This window comes from Phyllostomus discolor, chromosome X (assembly GCF_004126475.2).
Source record: "Phyllostomus discolor isolate MPI-MPIP mPhyDis1 chromosome X, mPhyDis1.pri.v3, whole genome shotgun sequence".
Taxonomy (NCBI): domain Eukaryota; kingdom Metazoa; phylum Chordata; class Mammalia; order Chiroptera; family Phyllostomidae; genus Phyllostomus; species Phyllostomus discolor.
This window is the reverse complement of record NC_050198.1, coordinates 85,097,372-85,111,282: the sequence shown is the minus strand read 5'-3', so window position 1 is coordinate 85,111,282 and position 13,911 is coordinate 85,097,372. Positions and strand designations below refer to the sequence as shown.

At 37.0% G+C, this 13,911-nt stretch overlaps 1 protein-coding gene across 5 annotated transcripts in view; it reads right to left on the bottom strand.

Annotated features, from left to right (window-relative positions):
• Positions 1 to 13,911, bottom strand: part of LOC114504539 (integrator complex subunit 6-like) — a 56,566-nt gene that overhangs the window by 27,402 nt on the left and 15,253 nt on the right. For 4 of the 5 annotated variants that reach the window (XM_028522210.2, XM_036016900.1, XM_028522211.2 and 1 more), the window contains exons 3-7: positions 5,991 to 6,140; positions 4,910 to 4,999; positions 4,476 to 4,659; positions 4,092 to 4,220; positions 1,790 to 1,953 (exon numbers count right to left, since the gene is read on the bottom strand). In XM_028522210.2, coding sequence (XP_028378011.1) covers positions 1,790 to 1,953; positions 4,092 to 4,220; positions 4,476 to 4,659; positions 4,910 to 4,999; positions 5,991 to 6,140 — 717 coding nt within the window. The remainder of the gene's footprint in view (positions 1 to 1,789; positions 1,954 to 4,091; positions 4,221 to 4,475; positions 4,660 to 4,909; positions 5,000 to 5,990; positions 6,141 to 13,911) is intronic. The other variant, XM_036016901.1, reaches the window with a different exon arrangement.

Sequence of the window (13,911 nt, the reverse complement as noted above, 5' to 3'; positions counted from 1 at the left end):
GCAAGGGAAATATGGAGAGATAAGGAGATAGGGCAAGTCCCAGGGACAAGGATGAGACATGGCTCCCCTATTCTTGCTGAGAACTGTAAGGCTAATATGAATATAACAAAATATCTGTTTCCTTTATGAAAGCGGAAAACCTGCTCACTTGCATTTATGATTTACAAACCTATAAGATGTTTTGGGAGCTGAGAAAAACAACCCCCAAATGTGCTTTTAAATCTAAAGGCATGGTAACATGAACTTTGCGTGAGTTACTTGGAGTTTCTTTACTTCACTTTTTCCTGGCTTTAATTTTAATTAAACTTGAGAAATATTTTGTCTTATTGATGTAAACCTGTAAGAAAGCAATAATGACATGAGTGAATCCCTGTCATTGATAATAATGAAGTAACTTCGTAACTAAACCATTTACTCTGGGGTTTAAAGGGGCACTGAGATTTGACCAGTGTGCCACCTTAGAGTCCTGAGGGAAGGGGAAAAAGATTTACCCTCTCCCACAGCAGAGGCTCAAATGGTTCTTCAACCATTTGAAGAACCTTCAGGCCTTTCATGTCCACTCCTGAAAAAAATATGCAGGAGTGTAAAAATAGCGATCCAGGGAAATATGCAGTTCATGCTAGAAATTTCTAAAACTCAGACAGACTACAGATCAGTTTAATCAGAAAGGTACTAAACTGGAAGAACAGCGATCCTTTTGGGGCCCTCACCCTCCCTTCCTGGAGGAAAGAAGGAAAATGAAAGGCAGAATTAAATTCATATAATTTCACTTTTTATTATGCATCACCCCTATCCCCAAAGCCAATTCATCAGGTACTAGGAACAACTAAAATATCAACCCCCCTTCTACCAAATGCAGTGCACAAAGAGGCAAATCCTTGCTTAGAGATAATTTTAAAATGTTGATTAATCACCCTTCATTGAAAGGAATGTCGCCAAGGGACACAAGTCCAATGATTATAAAAAAAAAATGAAAAGTAGGTCTACAAAGTTCCACTAGCTGTCTAATGACTCCCTGAGAGGAAGTAAAATGACTTCTAACTTGAGTGTGTTTCTAAACCTTATTTTTTACTTTCATTGAATTTATTGGGTTGACATTGGTTAATATAATTATATAGGTTTTAGGTATACAAGTCTATATTACATCATCTGTATATTGCATTGTGCGTTCACCACCCCAAGTCATGATTTAAATGCGTTTCTAGAACCTATACAAGGTTTAGGTGCCCTGGCTGGCGTGGCTCAGTGGATTGAGCGTGGGTTGCGAACCAAGGGATCACAGGTTTGATTCTCAGTCAGGCACATGCCTGGGTTGCGGGCCAGGTCCCCAGTGAGGGCCACATGAGATACAACCACACACTGATGTTTCTCTCTCTCTTTCTCCCTCCCTTCCCCTCTCTAAAAATAAATAAATTAAATATTTTTAAAAAAAGGTTTAGAATAAGTCCTAATTTCTTTAGGGTACACATGAAAATCAATGCCAACACGACTTAGACATTGTTTACCATGTAAATCAAGTCAGCTGCCCTGAAATAAGAACCAAGTCACAGATTGCAACAGCATCAAAAATAGCAATGCTTTAACATCCAAAGGGGACAGTTCAAGTGGCAAAGGCAACTGAAAGAAAGAATGCCAGAAGAGAAAGTCCTCCCTTGTTTTTAGGTATAAGCTAGACTTCTGGCAAGAGGTAGAAGGCAGGGCTTAGAAGCCTCAAAGCTATTTTAAAAGGTTCACTGTAATCTGCAAATTGAAAATCCAGAAGGATGTTTACCTTTTGTTTTATACTTACTAGCGAAGGTAAATTCTGATCTGGCCAAAAAGATTCTGGAATGGGCCAGTGTCCAACGGGAACACCAGTTTTAGAGTTAGGTCGTACATAAATAAGCTTATGACAACTATGCCATGGTTGAGCAGCAAATGAATTGCCTGACCTAGATGAATCCATAAATCCATCTAAAAGTTGAACAAAAGACAGATGAAAGCATGAATTTCTTTTGCAGCTACTGATCTGCTGGTACAAAATTTTCAGCTAAAATCAAGAACAAAACAGTGATTCATGAAAAATGGAAGCAAAAAAAAAAAAGATTCTACTAGGATTTTTTAATGTTCTCCCTAGCAATTCTTTTCATCTAATCCATCCCGTCTAACCCAACATTCCATCCCCATCCTTAATTACAACCAAAATAGGCAGAACAGGGAAAACTATTGAAAAATTAGTTTTAAATTATCTGAGTTTTAGACAAAAAAAACACATCAAACCACTACAGTTATTTTTCCAAATTAGGCAAATGAAGTTGTTCATTTCCTGGCATAGTTCTACCAGGAAATGGCAAAATAGGTCTCTGACAAAATAGGTCATAAGTTCCATTTAGATTTTTTTATAAACTCAATTAGATGACGAAAGTATTCTTTACTAAGCAGTTAGAACCAATGACCACAAAGGCAAAATAAAAACTATCCAACTCACTTAAAGATAAAATAATTACTGACAATATACTCTATGTACAGAGTTGGGGGAGGGCAAAAAAAGCCAATGCATCAAGTTTATAGTGGACTAATTCATGATAGCTTCCCCATAACCATTAAAATTCCAAAGAAAATACAGATATTGGAGATATTATATAATGCTGCATAAATGCATTTTAATGATTTAAACTAGCATATTCCATTCGCCTCCCTTCTGGAAAAAAAACAGAGCAAAACAGATCATTCATCAATCTAAATTATATTTCTAAAAGATATGTTTTCATTATTTGAGTCTCATTTTTTCCAAAATTATAGGTCATTTGATTTACTTATTTGTTACTTTAAAGAAGTAACTACTTTAGACCAACAGATTTATTGGCATCTATGAGGCTCTAGGGAATACATGGAATTGCTTCAGGGAAACAAGAAACCTCTCTGAAGTTGAGCTCACAGTTCTGGGGATGTGCATTTTTCTGAGAAGAGAGTCAGCCTTCATCAGAATCTTAAAGGTTAACAAGTCTGGACAAAGGGTAAATGGAGCTACAAAGAAAACCTGAGCTATTTATATGACACTAATTGGTTTTCAGTATGAAAGTTCCCAGTTCATATGAAGCTAATGAACACAAAACTGTGGATTGAAAAGTCAATTGTTAGCAATATAACATGTGCTTCCTTTATGATTAGCTTAATTAATTTAAAATAGGCTGTGACACCTCAGTTTTCTATGGCTGGTGTTCTTAAACTAGAGTCCAAGAAACACCTGAAATTAAATACAAAATTTTGTGTGTGTGGCCTATGTTCATTTTTCTAGGGAGAGGGGACACTATTTTTCCAACAGTTTCTCAAAGGGTTCCAGGAACTAAACAGAAAAAAAAAGATCAGTTACCACAGGATCCACTGCTTCAGACACAAATGTATGTCTTTCTGCCCCTGTGCACTTGACCCTTTTTGTTGTCTAGGCAGCTAGCTACCACTGATTGGGGCCATGGCAATTGAAATGTATGGATCAGATCAGATCAGCACTTTGGTAATGAGGTACACAAAAGTGTGTATGTATGTGAATTGTATGCAATGAGGAGATGCCTTGTGATACCAGGTATGATTTGAGGGATAAGTTCCTTCCTCTATACAAAAATAGCTCTGCTTTCATCTACTTTGAGGTGTTGAACTTTCATTAAAAATCTCATTTGAAGAGAAAAATTTCTGTAGTTAAAAAGTTGCCGGGAAAATACTGATGTAGGCTCTTACAGAATACATATTTGGGATGCTTACAAGACCAAAATCAGTTAAGTGGCACTCCATAGTAAATCTCCAGATATTCTGTGAATAGAGAGGTAAATAATTCAGTGTCATGCCAGGACTGGGACAGGGAATATGAAATGGGTAGGGAAAAAGAATAATTTTCTTAGGGAGATTTCACATTGAATTAAAGTTGCTAGAATTTGGCTACCTGACATGCATGTATAGAAAATGAGCAAATGGTAGCTCTTTGGATGGATGTTTGTAACCCCTTAAATGCGTGTGGACAATGAAGACTGTTTATTATGATTAGTTTAATGTTTTTCCAATCACAGATGGCTCTCCTCAATAACACTGTAGGGTATAAACAAAGTTATATACTATACCTTCTCCAATAAGAAGTGGATCTGGTCCTGTTTTCTCAAAGTTAATAACTACACCGCTTTGAACTTTTTGAACTAGAGATTCTAAACACTGATTCAACATTCTTTGTGTTTTAACACAGTAGGAGCGACCTATACCAGAAGGAAAAACAAATAGTACAAGTTTGAGCAAATAAAATACTATGGCACAATAGGAGCATTTGAAATTCTAAAATATAACCTGAAATAATCATAACTACTTTGGCAGCAAACATCACACTAATAAAGATTTTAAGCAGCAGAGTTAAAAATTCTGAAGGAAAACAAGTAAAGACTGGATACAGCATTTAATAAAAATACTCTGCTGCCTTGAATTCTTCCTTTAGAAATATTAAATATTGTCAATACCTCCAGTGACTTCACACATCTGTGTGATAGCAGATTCATCGGTTGGTACACTCCCTAGTTGCTCTGGCTCAGTAGAAGCCAATCCAGGCAAACGCAACACCAGGGCAAATAACCTTTGATCCCAACGAAAAGGTTCTTTGGTTAGTTCACTCCCAGGTAGAGGAGAATTCAAAGGAAGATGAAGCTGATAAGGCAAAATTTGTAAAGTTTCATCATAACAACCCATACAAAAAGTTAAAGAAACCCAAAGAAAAAGTTAAAGAATTAAAGGGTTCACTTTTCTTTCACATACTCAATAAAATTAAGCAATCTTTCAAGGATTACCAAGATAGAAGGTTTCATTAAACTTATTCTTAACCAGAAGTATATGCCTCCCACAGAAATAGCTTCATGTTCTCTGCCATTTAAACAAAATTTAAAAACTGAAATCTTACCTCTTCTTGAACACCAGCCGTACTTGTTAACTTGTTCCCATCTGTGATGGTAATTAAAATAGATGGTTCTAAAAAAAACGGATTTCTCCCCTAAAATACATTTAAAAGCATTAGAGCCATGTGATATAATAAAATTGCATTTAAACTTTTACATTTGCCTTGCCAGTGATCTCCTAAGAGTGTGATAAAATTTGCCTGGATAAATAAGAAGGAAAAGATTAAGGGACTCAGTAGATGGGCATCGAAATAATCCCTGAAGAGGTAACATTCAGAATAAACTGAGGAATTCTTATAATTCAGGAACTCCCAAACTTTAACATCCAAATACTCCTCTCCCTCTGTGTTCCAAGTAATCATAAGAGAAAGATATTAGATTATAATGGCAGCATCATCCACACCATTCACCTGAGTCAAAATCCTGGCACAGATAGGAGACCATTAGTGACTTAGGCTCTGCCCTGGAGAATGACTCTGGTTATTGTGAGCAGAGTTTTTAAAATAGGAAAGGACAGTGGTAGCAACAGCAAATGCTGTTCTGCCTTCTCACTCTAGAGCAGGGGTGTTCAATCCACGGGCCACATGCAGCCTGAGAGGGCTATGAATGTGGCCCAACACAAAATCATACATTTACTTAAAGCATTTTTTTGCTCATTAGTTTTTGTTAGTGTTTGTGTATTTCATATGTGGCCCAAGACAACTCTTCTTCCAGTGTGGCCCAGAGATGCCAAAAGGTTGGGCACCCTTGCTAGAGCCTTTTCATTGGATTGGAAGAGATGAGGGAGTTCAGGACACTGGGAATTTCTCTTCAATTGTCTTGTCCCAGTGTTTCTCAGCAATTTCCTCATCTCGTTCTCAGATATCTAATGATCTGATGGGTAGACAATTTTAACTACTTTATGATCAAGCCACATAAAAGACCCCCCAAAAGAGGGATATTTTAAAACTATACATTTAAAAGATAAATGGACCTCTTTTTGCAAGTTACAAAAAGTAGCACAAAACTTGGTAACAATGCCCAATTTTAAATTCTTACCCCAAGTCACCAAAATAAATTAGCTGTACTCACTCAAAAAATTTTTACCTGTCCATAATTGTCTATTCCAGATATTAATCTATTGAGATTTAACAAATCAAATGAGGATCTTAGAGCCTGACCAAGAGTAGTCAGTCCAGAAGCCTGAAGATTTTTTAGTTCACTCATGAATGTTGCGTGATTTTCCTTCCAACCAGCCTGAAAACCAAACATTTACAAAGAAATTCCTGATTATACAGTGAATAATATATAAAGTTCAAACAACCACTAAAAAGCAAGTATCAAACCACTAACAAATTAATAGTTCCTTAATCTAATTCTATTCTATATCTGGACTAAGTGGAACTAAGGCAAGTAATTAGTTTCAGAAGTATCTTCCAACATTAATGATCAAGAGCAAAGATGCAAGCAAACAATTCATTGTCCATATGGCCACAGGGCTTTGGCTCAAGAATCCCAGTTTTCTGTTCAGGCTCAAATGGACCTACCAAAACACCTCAGTATTTACCTTAGTTTGGCACTAATGATGAACATGGAGTAACGGACAGAGGAAGGAATATTTTTTAATGTATTGTCCTTGAAAGAGACAATTGGCTACTGGGTGTCTGATCTACATAAACTTTTCTAACCAAGATTCTTCCTCCCAAGCAAGAGTAAAGGAGGGAGGTGGTTATAGAAATAGAGCCACAAATATTTGTAGACAACCCTTCTGGCATCTTCAAACATTCAGAAGGCCCCAAATCTAGAATAAGGGAAGAAAGGAAAGAAACAAAAAAGTTTTGGCAAAGAAGCAGCATCCCTTATGCGCCCCCAGCAGCCATAAGCAGCAGAAAAGAACCAAAGACCCAAAGTCAACAGCCAACATGCTATGTGGGGATGGTTTGTATAACAGAACAAAGAATCATGTTGACTGGTTAGTGATGGCTATAAAAACAAAACAACCCAAAATGCTAAGAAGAGAAGCCAAAAGAAGAAGGGAGCTAACAGTAGGTCACAGGGGAGTAGGCCAGCAAGGTAGAGAGCATACAGCACAGTTTGGCAGCTTATTGGAACAAAATAGCTACTTGAGTCTTGGTAGCCCTAAGGGCAGCAGTGATATTCTGAATGCTAGTCATGTCAACTAGGGCAGTACAGCTGAAGGTGGAAAGCAAGAGCAAATAAAATACAGAGATAAACAAAGTGATTTAAATTTCATGTTTAGCTGAAGGCATACTGACCCTATCCATACAACTATAGCAAATACTATCTTTACTAGTTTCAGTTTCCTGAAGTAATTTGGATCAGAATGAGTGAGAGGCAGAAAAAGGGGCAGATTATTAACTACACCTTCCCATCAACTATCTGTGTGACCTTGAGCAAACCTGTTGGCTCTTAGAACCTAAATTGCAATACCTTAAAATGAAGAGGATTAGATAAACAGGGACACTGTGTAAGGCTGTGAATGATACAACCCTGGAGGAGAGTCATTCACATTGCAATAGTGAATGAGAATGATGCTCCCTAAGGCTGAACAATACACAATGTGCACAACCATACAAGGTGAAAGTGGTCCTAATTAAGATCCATTCCAGTTCAATAGTCTGGGATTCTGTATAATTAAAGATGTGATTAGTTCTTTAAAAAAATAGTCCTAACATATTATATGTGTCAAAGGATCTAAAGGTAAAGCCTTCACAGATAGTCTCTTGACCAGATTGTGTATATGGTTTTTAAAGGACCAGGGGTAAGTAGAACATGAGAATAATTGTTTGTGGCCCAAGGAAAATCTTATTGAACTATACAGTCTAAACTTGAGCTAAAAGGAAGGATTATGATTTTAATTGGCCTCATCAAATACTTAGAAATATCAGCAAGTGATTGCAAATCACACTGAATTAAACAATTGGCTTTCCTCGTTAGGGTAGAAGAGAAAGGTGTAGGGTTGGGAGAAATGACATTGGGAGGATGGCATCAATTCTTTCCTTCATTTACTTAACAAATTTTTATGGACAAACCATAATATGTTGGGCAGAATGTTATATGGTGGGGATATAGAGAGGAATTAACCTTGAGGAGTTCCTGATACAAAGGAATAAGGAATGCAGTTATGGAGACTGAAATGTCAGAAAGTTAAGGAAGGCTCCTCACAGAAGATGGGGCATTTGAGGATGCCTGAGCACATGAACATCATGGGACTCCCCACAATGAAGTGAAGAGTGAAGGGGGCAGGCCAAGGGAAAATAACAGAGTTCATAAGAGGATAGGACCTCCTGGGGAATTGTGAGTAATTTGATTATCATTTTTCAGGGTACATGGCAGAAGGCAAGGCTGATAAATCAGGCTCTGACTGGAATGCGCTTTGTACATTGTGCGCAGTAGTTTGGATCTTATCTGGCTCTGGGAATAACTTGAGGTTTTTAATTAGGGGAGTGGCATGATCAGATCTGTATTTTACCAAGGTCATTCTGCTGGGAGTTGGAGAATAAATTATGGGGTGGAGGGGAGGCTGAAGCTTGAGGCAGGAAAACTGGTTTGAGGACTGTTGCAAAAGCTTATAAGAAAAGCGATGAAAGCCTGAGTGAGGGCAGTGGGGATGGAGAGGAAGTTGTAGATAAAAGAAGTATTTCAGACATGGAGTCAGAAGGACTGAGTACCTAATTAGAGGGAAGGGTGAGGGTAAAAGGGTCATACATTAGGTTGAGGTTTCTGGCTGGGGCAAACCTGTAAAGCTAGAAGCCACTTTTTAAATTTGAGTTTTTTTCTTGGAGTTACTTCATTTAGAAATCTCACTTCCCACACTGTAAACTTAAGAGTTATATCTATAGCAAGTGTTGAACTCCTGAGAGATACAAAATAGTTTCAAGGCATGACTAAAAAATTAGTGGACTACTTAATAGGCAAAGGGCTGGAATAAGATTTGTGTACCACTTAAACAAACACCCCGTAACTCATCAATATTTGAAATAATGTGTTCTCTGATTGTGTAATCTTACTAATCAACCTGTCAGAATAATTATTCTTTAAAATGTCCCTTATAATATCGGTGAAAACATTTTACAAATCATTTGTCCACCTGAATCACTGGTGTTCTGTTTTTAGGTCAATTCCAATTCTTTGCAATGAAGCAAATTAATTCCAATGCTTCTTCTACTTCAGTATTAGAAAGTATATGAGCTACATTTACTACCCAAAGCAATAAACTATTTGGTAGCAGTATAGCTCCTTCAAGAGAAGAATTAAATGCTTTTAAATCTATTCCTCAAAATACTGAAGGGGGGAAAAAGGCTTACAGATTAATTTAAATATTTAGCAAATCTTATTAATGTGACAAATTTCTTTCAAAAAGATCATTACGAAGAGCTTGTAAGAGAAAGTATACATTTATATTATTTCATTGCTTGGAGTTGATTTTTTTCACAAATGAATACAAGACAGCCTATTTGCCTTCTAAACACTGTCTTTTCTTTCAAATTACTCCAAAGATATCCTGCTCTCACGTCAGTGAAATCTTTACTCCTGATAATAACTTCCCTACATTCTCATCAAGCTTTACAGCTTACAAAGCACTTTCACACTTCACATTTGCTTAGGACAGCCCAATAAAATTGGCATGGTATTACCATCCCTATTTTTTTAATAAACCAGGAAGAAGTAAGATTGATTTAGGTATGTCTTGTTTATGGAGGTGACAGTGGTAGCAAGTTATACTCTACAGTTGCACTACTACAGTAGCCCTTATGACATATGCCTACTGAACACTTGAAACATGGATAATCTTATTTGAGATGTAATATAAGTATAAAATATACATGGGATTTTGAGGAGTTGGAACTAAGAAAAAAGAATGAAAATATATTTTATTTTTATGTTGATTACATGTTGAAATAACAATGTTTTGAATATTTTCAGTTAAATGAAATATATTACTATAGTTTCACCTGTTTCTTTTTACTTGTTATTGTGGCTACTAGAACATTTTCAATTTTGTGTAAGGCTGACATCATATATCTATGGGACAGGTATGTTCTAGAAGGACCTGAAGATCAGTCAGGAAACCTTGGACTTGCTTTAGCAGACAATAGGCTCATTACAAATTCCAAGGCAGGGGGATACAGGATGAAAGCAGTGTTTCAGGAAGGTCAGTCTGGCAGTGACATATAAAACAGACTGGAAAAGGAGAAGTTATAGTCAGTAAAAATAAGCTAGGAGACTTAAATAGTAATCTAGCCCAGAAGGAATCAGGGCCTGAATTAGAATAGGATAAAGAGAAAGGGGTTGAGAAACAATTGAAACAAACAAGATAGGACTTGGTGACCGACAGATTATGGGCCTAAAACACTGAGAGTAAAAGATGAATATAAAACTTCTAGCCTGGGAGACCTAAAGAATGGAGGTTTAGGACAAAGGAGTAACACGTGATGGGTGAAATCCTAAAGAGTTTACTGTCTTCACTGGTCAAGTTTTAAAAGTCTACCAGCAGTAAAATGATGATGATGATGATGATGGTGATGATAAATAATAATAACAGGTAATATTTATCAATGTTTATGTGTCAGGAATTTATGTTAAGCACAGCATTTTATATGCCTCCTTCTCATCTGAGCCTTATGACCACCCCACAAAGTAGGTGCTATTACTATTTCCACTTTATAGTTGAGCACACTGAGACTCAGAGAGGATAAGCAACTTGCCCAGCTCAAAGAGCTAGTATATGATACAGCCAGGATTTGAACCCAGGTAACCCAATTTCAGCGCCTACCAATTTAAACCACTACACTAGACATTCTTCTACATATTCCACATATTCACCTTACAGATATGTCTTGTTATATTGGCTTAAAAGTTTGCAAGTTTAACAGAATTTTCAAATTTGTTTAAGTCTATTTTCTTGTCTAAATGCAGACCAATTAGGGGTGGGAGCAGTGGCTTAGGACTTGGAAGACCCTAGTCTCTTCCTGGCTGTAACTAGCAAAGCAAATGGTGCAGAGTAAGTCATTTACTCCTTATTGGGGCTGTTTCTGACCCCCTGCACACTTATTTCCATCTTATTTGAGGAGTGGGTTTGGCAACAGGAAACTGACATGCTCCCTCTAGGCCTATTGCTGAAGCTTTTTGTAAATTTCTGATATGTTCTCTGTTATATGGTGGTTAAGAGGTAGACTCTGTCCTTTCAACTGACCTATATGAGAGGTCTGTTGATACACGAACTATCTGTAAGCTTTTTGTGAACACACATCTATGGTATATCCTCCAGTCCAGTTACAGGAATAAAGCTGTTATTTGGAAGTGTGGTTGGCTCCTGAGTCTTATTTCTCCATTGGTTTCAATGGAGGAGGGAAAGGTGAGGGTGTTATTTAGTTGGTCCCCCAAACCTCAACATCCTAATACTTGTCCTTCCTGAACTTTATCCTATTTTGTCTGGATCATTTCTCTGATTCTGTAATTTTTAATTATGTTCTTTAAATAGAAGAATCCTTTCCTCCATTGAAATATTGCCAGGAAGTATAAACAGGTAAAAGAGATAAAAGCAGATCAATTATCCTTGAAGGGGATGTGGGAATAATGTTAGAGCCCTTTCTGAAAACCGCTGGTCTATGTCTAAAGGTCATTTGTAATCCTTTTCCAAAACACACATGACCTGGTCAGACTTTGTATAATGTGCATATTTAATGAACATGCTATCAATTTCCCCATCCAAGGTAACTGAAAAACATTTTTAGGGTAGCTGCATCTAACTTTCCACAAGAGAAGTGCCCCTTAAAAACTGTAGATTGGATATTTGTAAATCAATAGAATAATTAAAATTCTCTAGGGTGATAGTTATTGAAAGGGAATGACAGTGAATCTTTTCGAAGAGCAAAAATAATCCTTCTAGACCTGACTGGTGTGGCTCAGTTGGTTGGTTGTCCTCCAGCAAAGCAAAAGCTTGCTGGTTCCATCCCCCGTCGGGGCACCTGCCTGGGTTTTGAGTTTGGTCCCAGCTCGGGGTGCCTATGAGAGGCAACTGATCGGTGTTTCTCTCTCACGTGGATGTTTCTCTCCCTCCCTTTCCCTCTCTCTCTGAAAATAAACAAATAAAATCTTTAAAAAAATAATCTTTCTGTATTAGATAGTGACAAGCTAAGGCTCTCTTCTACAACAGCAAGAAAACCTCTCACTGCAAGGCACCACTTACTATGTCCCTCTCACTTGGTGCTGAGCCATTGCACTGACCTATTTGGGGCACACACACCCAAAAGCCTATTTGGACAGTAGTTCAGTTCAAGTCCAAGTCTTCCTAGCTTGTTAGCAAGCCCTTCACAATGTATAAAAAGCCTTGCTGGAACCCAGAGAGACAATTCATGCTGCTTTCTTCTCCTTGACAAGGCTTTTTATCTTTTATTAGAGGAAACAGCCTGATAATATTTGCCCTTTGTTATCCCATATAGAGGGCCATCCTGGACCTTGGGCTCTTCTAGGTGGTTACAAACTACATGATTAAAGGATCTGAGTATTTTCCCAGATGTTGCAAGTTAAAGTCATAGTCTAAATTTAGTAGGGCCATCATTTCTCTTGTTGAAAGATAAACTATTTTCCTTTTTCCATCTGTTCTCTACAAGGTTGGGGAAAGCTTGTTCTGCAACAAACCAGACAATTTGAATACATCAATTTCAACAGTGATTTTCAACCAAATTACTTTATTCTCCAATTTAACATTCTATCATCTTTGTCATCACAAACTGTTCTTATGTTGGTAAACTAACCAGTGAAACAGAATGAGATGAAAAATAAGAATCCCTGCTTTTCCAATCAACTCTATCTCCCAAGGAGACAAATGACTTTCCCCTTGGTCTTTACCCCTGGTCCTTCCCCCTAACACTATATGGAATATTTGTGTGAGTTAAAATTTTTTGACTTCAAGAATTTTCTTTTCCCCAATTTTGACAGATATAAGACAAGGTTTACCTGCCCCCTCAGGTAAACAAAACACTGTGAGAGCTGAATCACCTTAAAATGTTCAAATGTCTTTTTGTTATTGTTGCAGTTTATTTTTAGTTGTTCATTTTTATCGTATTTTTGTATTTTTTCCATTATCATATATCCCCCTTACACCCTCTTCCACCTCTGCCCTTCCTCACTCACCACACTGTTGTTTGTGTCCATGGGTCCTTTTTCCTTTTTGCTCAATCTCTCCACTCCCCAACCCCACCCCATCCCTAGAGTTGTCATTCTGATCTCTATCTGTGAAGCACACCTATAAAGGGAGTTCTTTTAATTACAAAGTGCACTTTAGGAAGATGCTGTATCATTAAAAGAATGGAACTATCTTGCTTCTTGTATCTCCTTTTAAAACTCTCTTGCATTATATTTTCTGACCCTACCTGATACAGTTTTTCCCCTTAATACTCTAGCAATTTGGTCTGATTTCAATTTTTTGTGGTTTTCTCACTTGACTCAGGTACTGATACACTTCTAGGTTCAAAGGAGGAATTCTATTTATTCTGTGTTTATTTCATACAAAGATAGCATTTTCCTATAAAATTACTTGTTTCAAAAATATCCAGTTCTCTTGGGTTCCTTTTATTTTTCAAAGTTACTTTCCCAGGGGCACTTCCTAGTGTCCTGAACTTGCTAAAATGCTCGAAGTCCATTTTATATGACTGCATCCATTCTCTCCCTGAGAACTAGGATTGCTATCACTCTTTGGTTCGGTCCACAAATTTTCATGAACAAACTTTAGGAAATACTACCAGTCAAGAGCACATAAAATTATTCTGGTTTAACTGAGTCTTATACTTTTAAAAAGATTGTTAAGAAATTGATCCCTTAATAATATTGCAAAAGCTTACTTGACAGTCTGTGGTCTGCTGAATTTTTTTTCTCAGCAGACTTTCATGACCACATATATTAAAATAACCTGGGAAACCTGGAGTTAATATAACATTGTATGCCAACTGTAATTGAAAAATAAATAAATAAAATAAACTTGGCAAAGAAATAATTCACAATT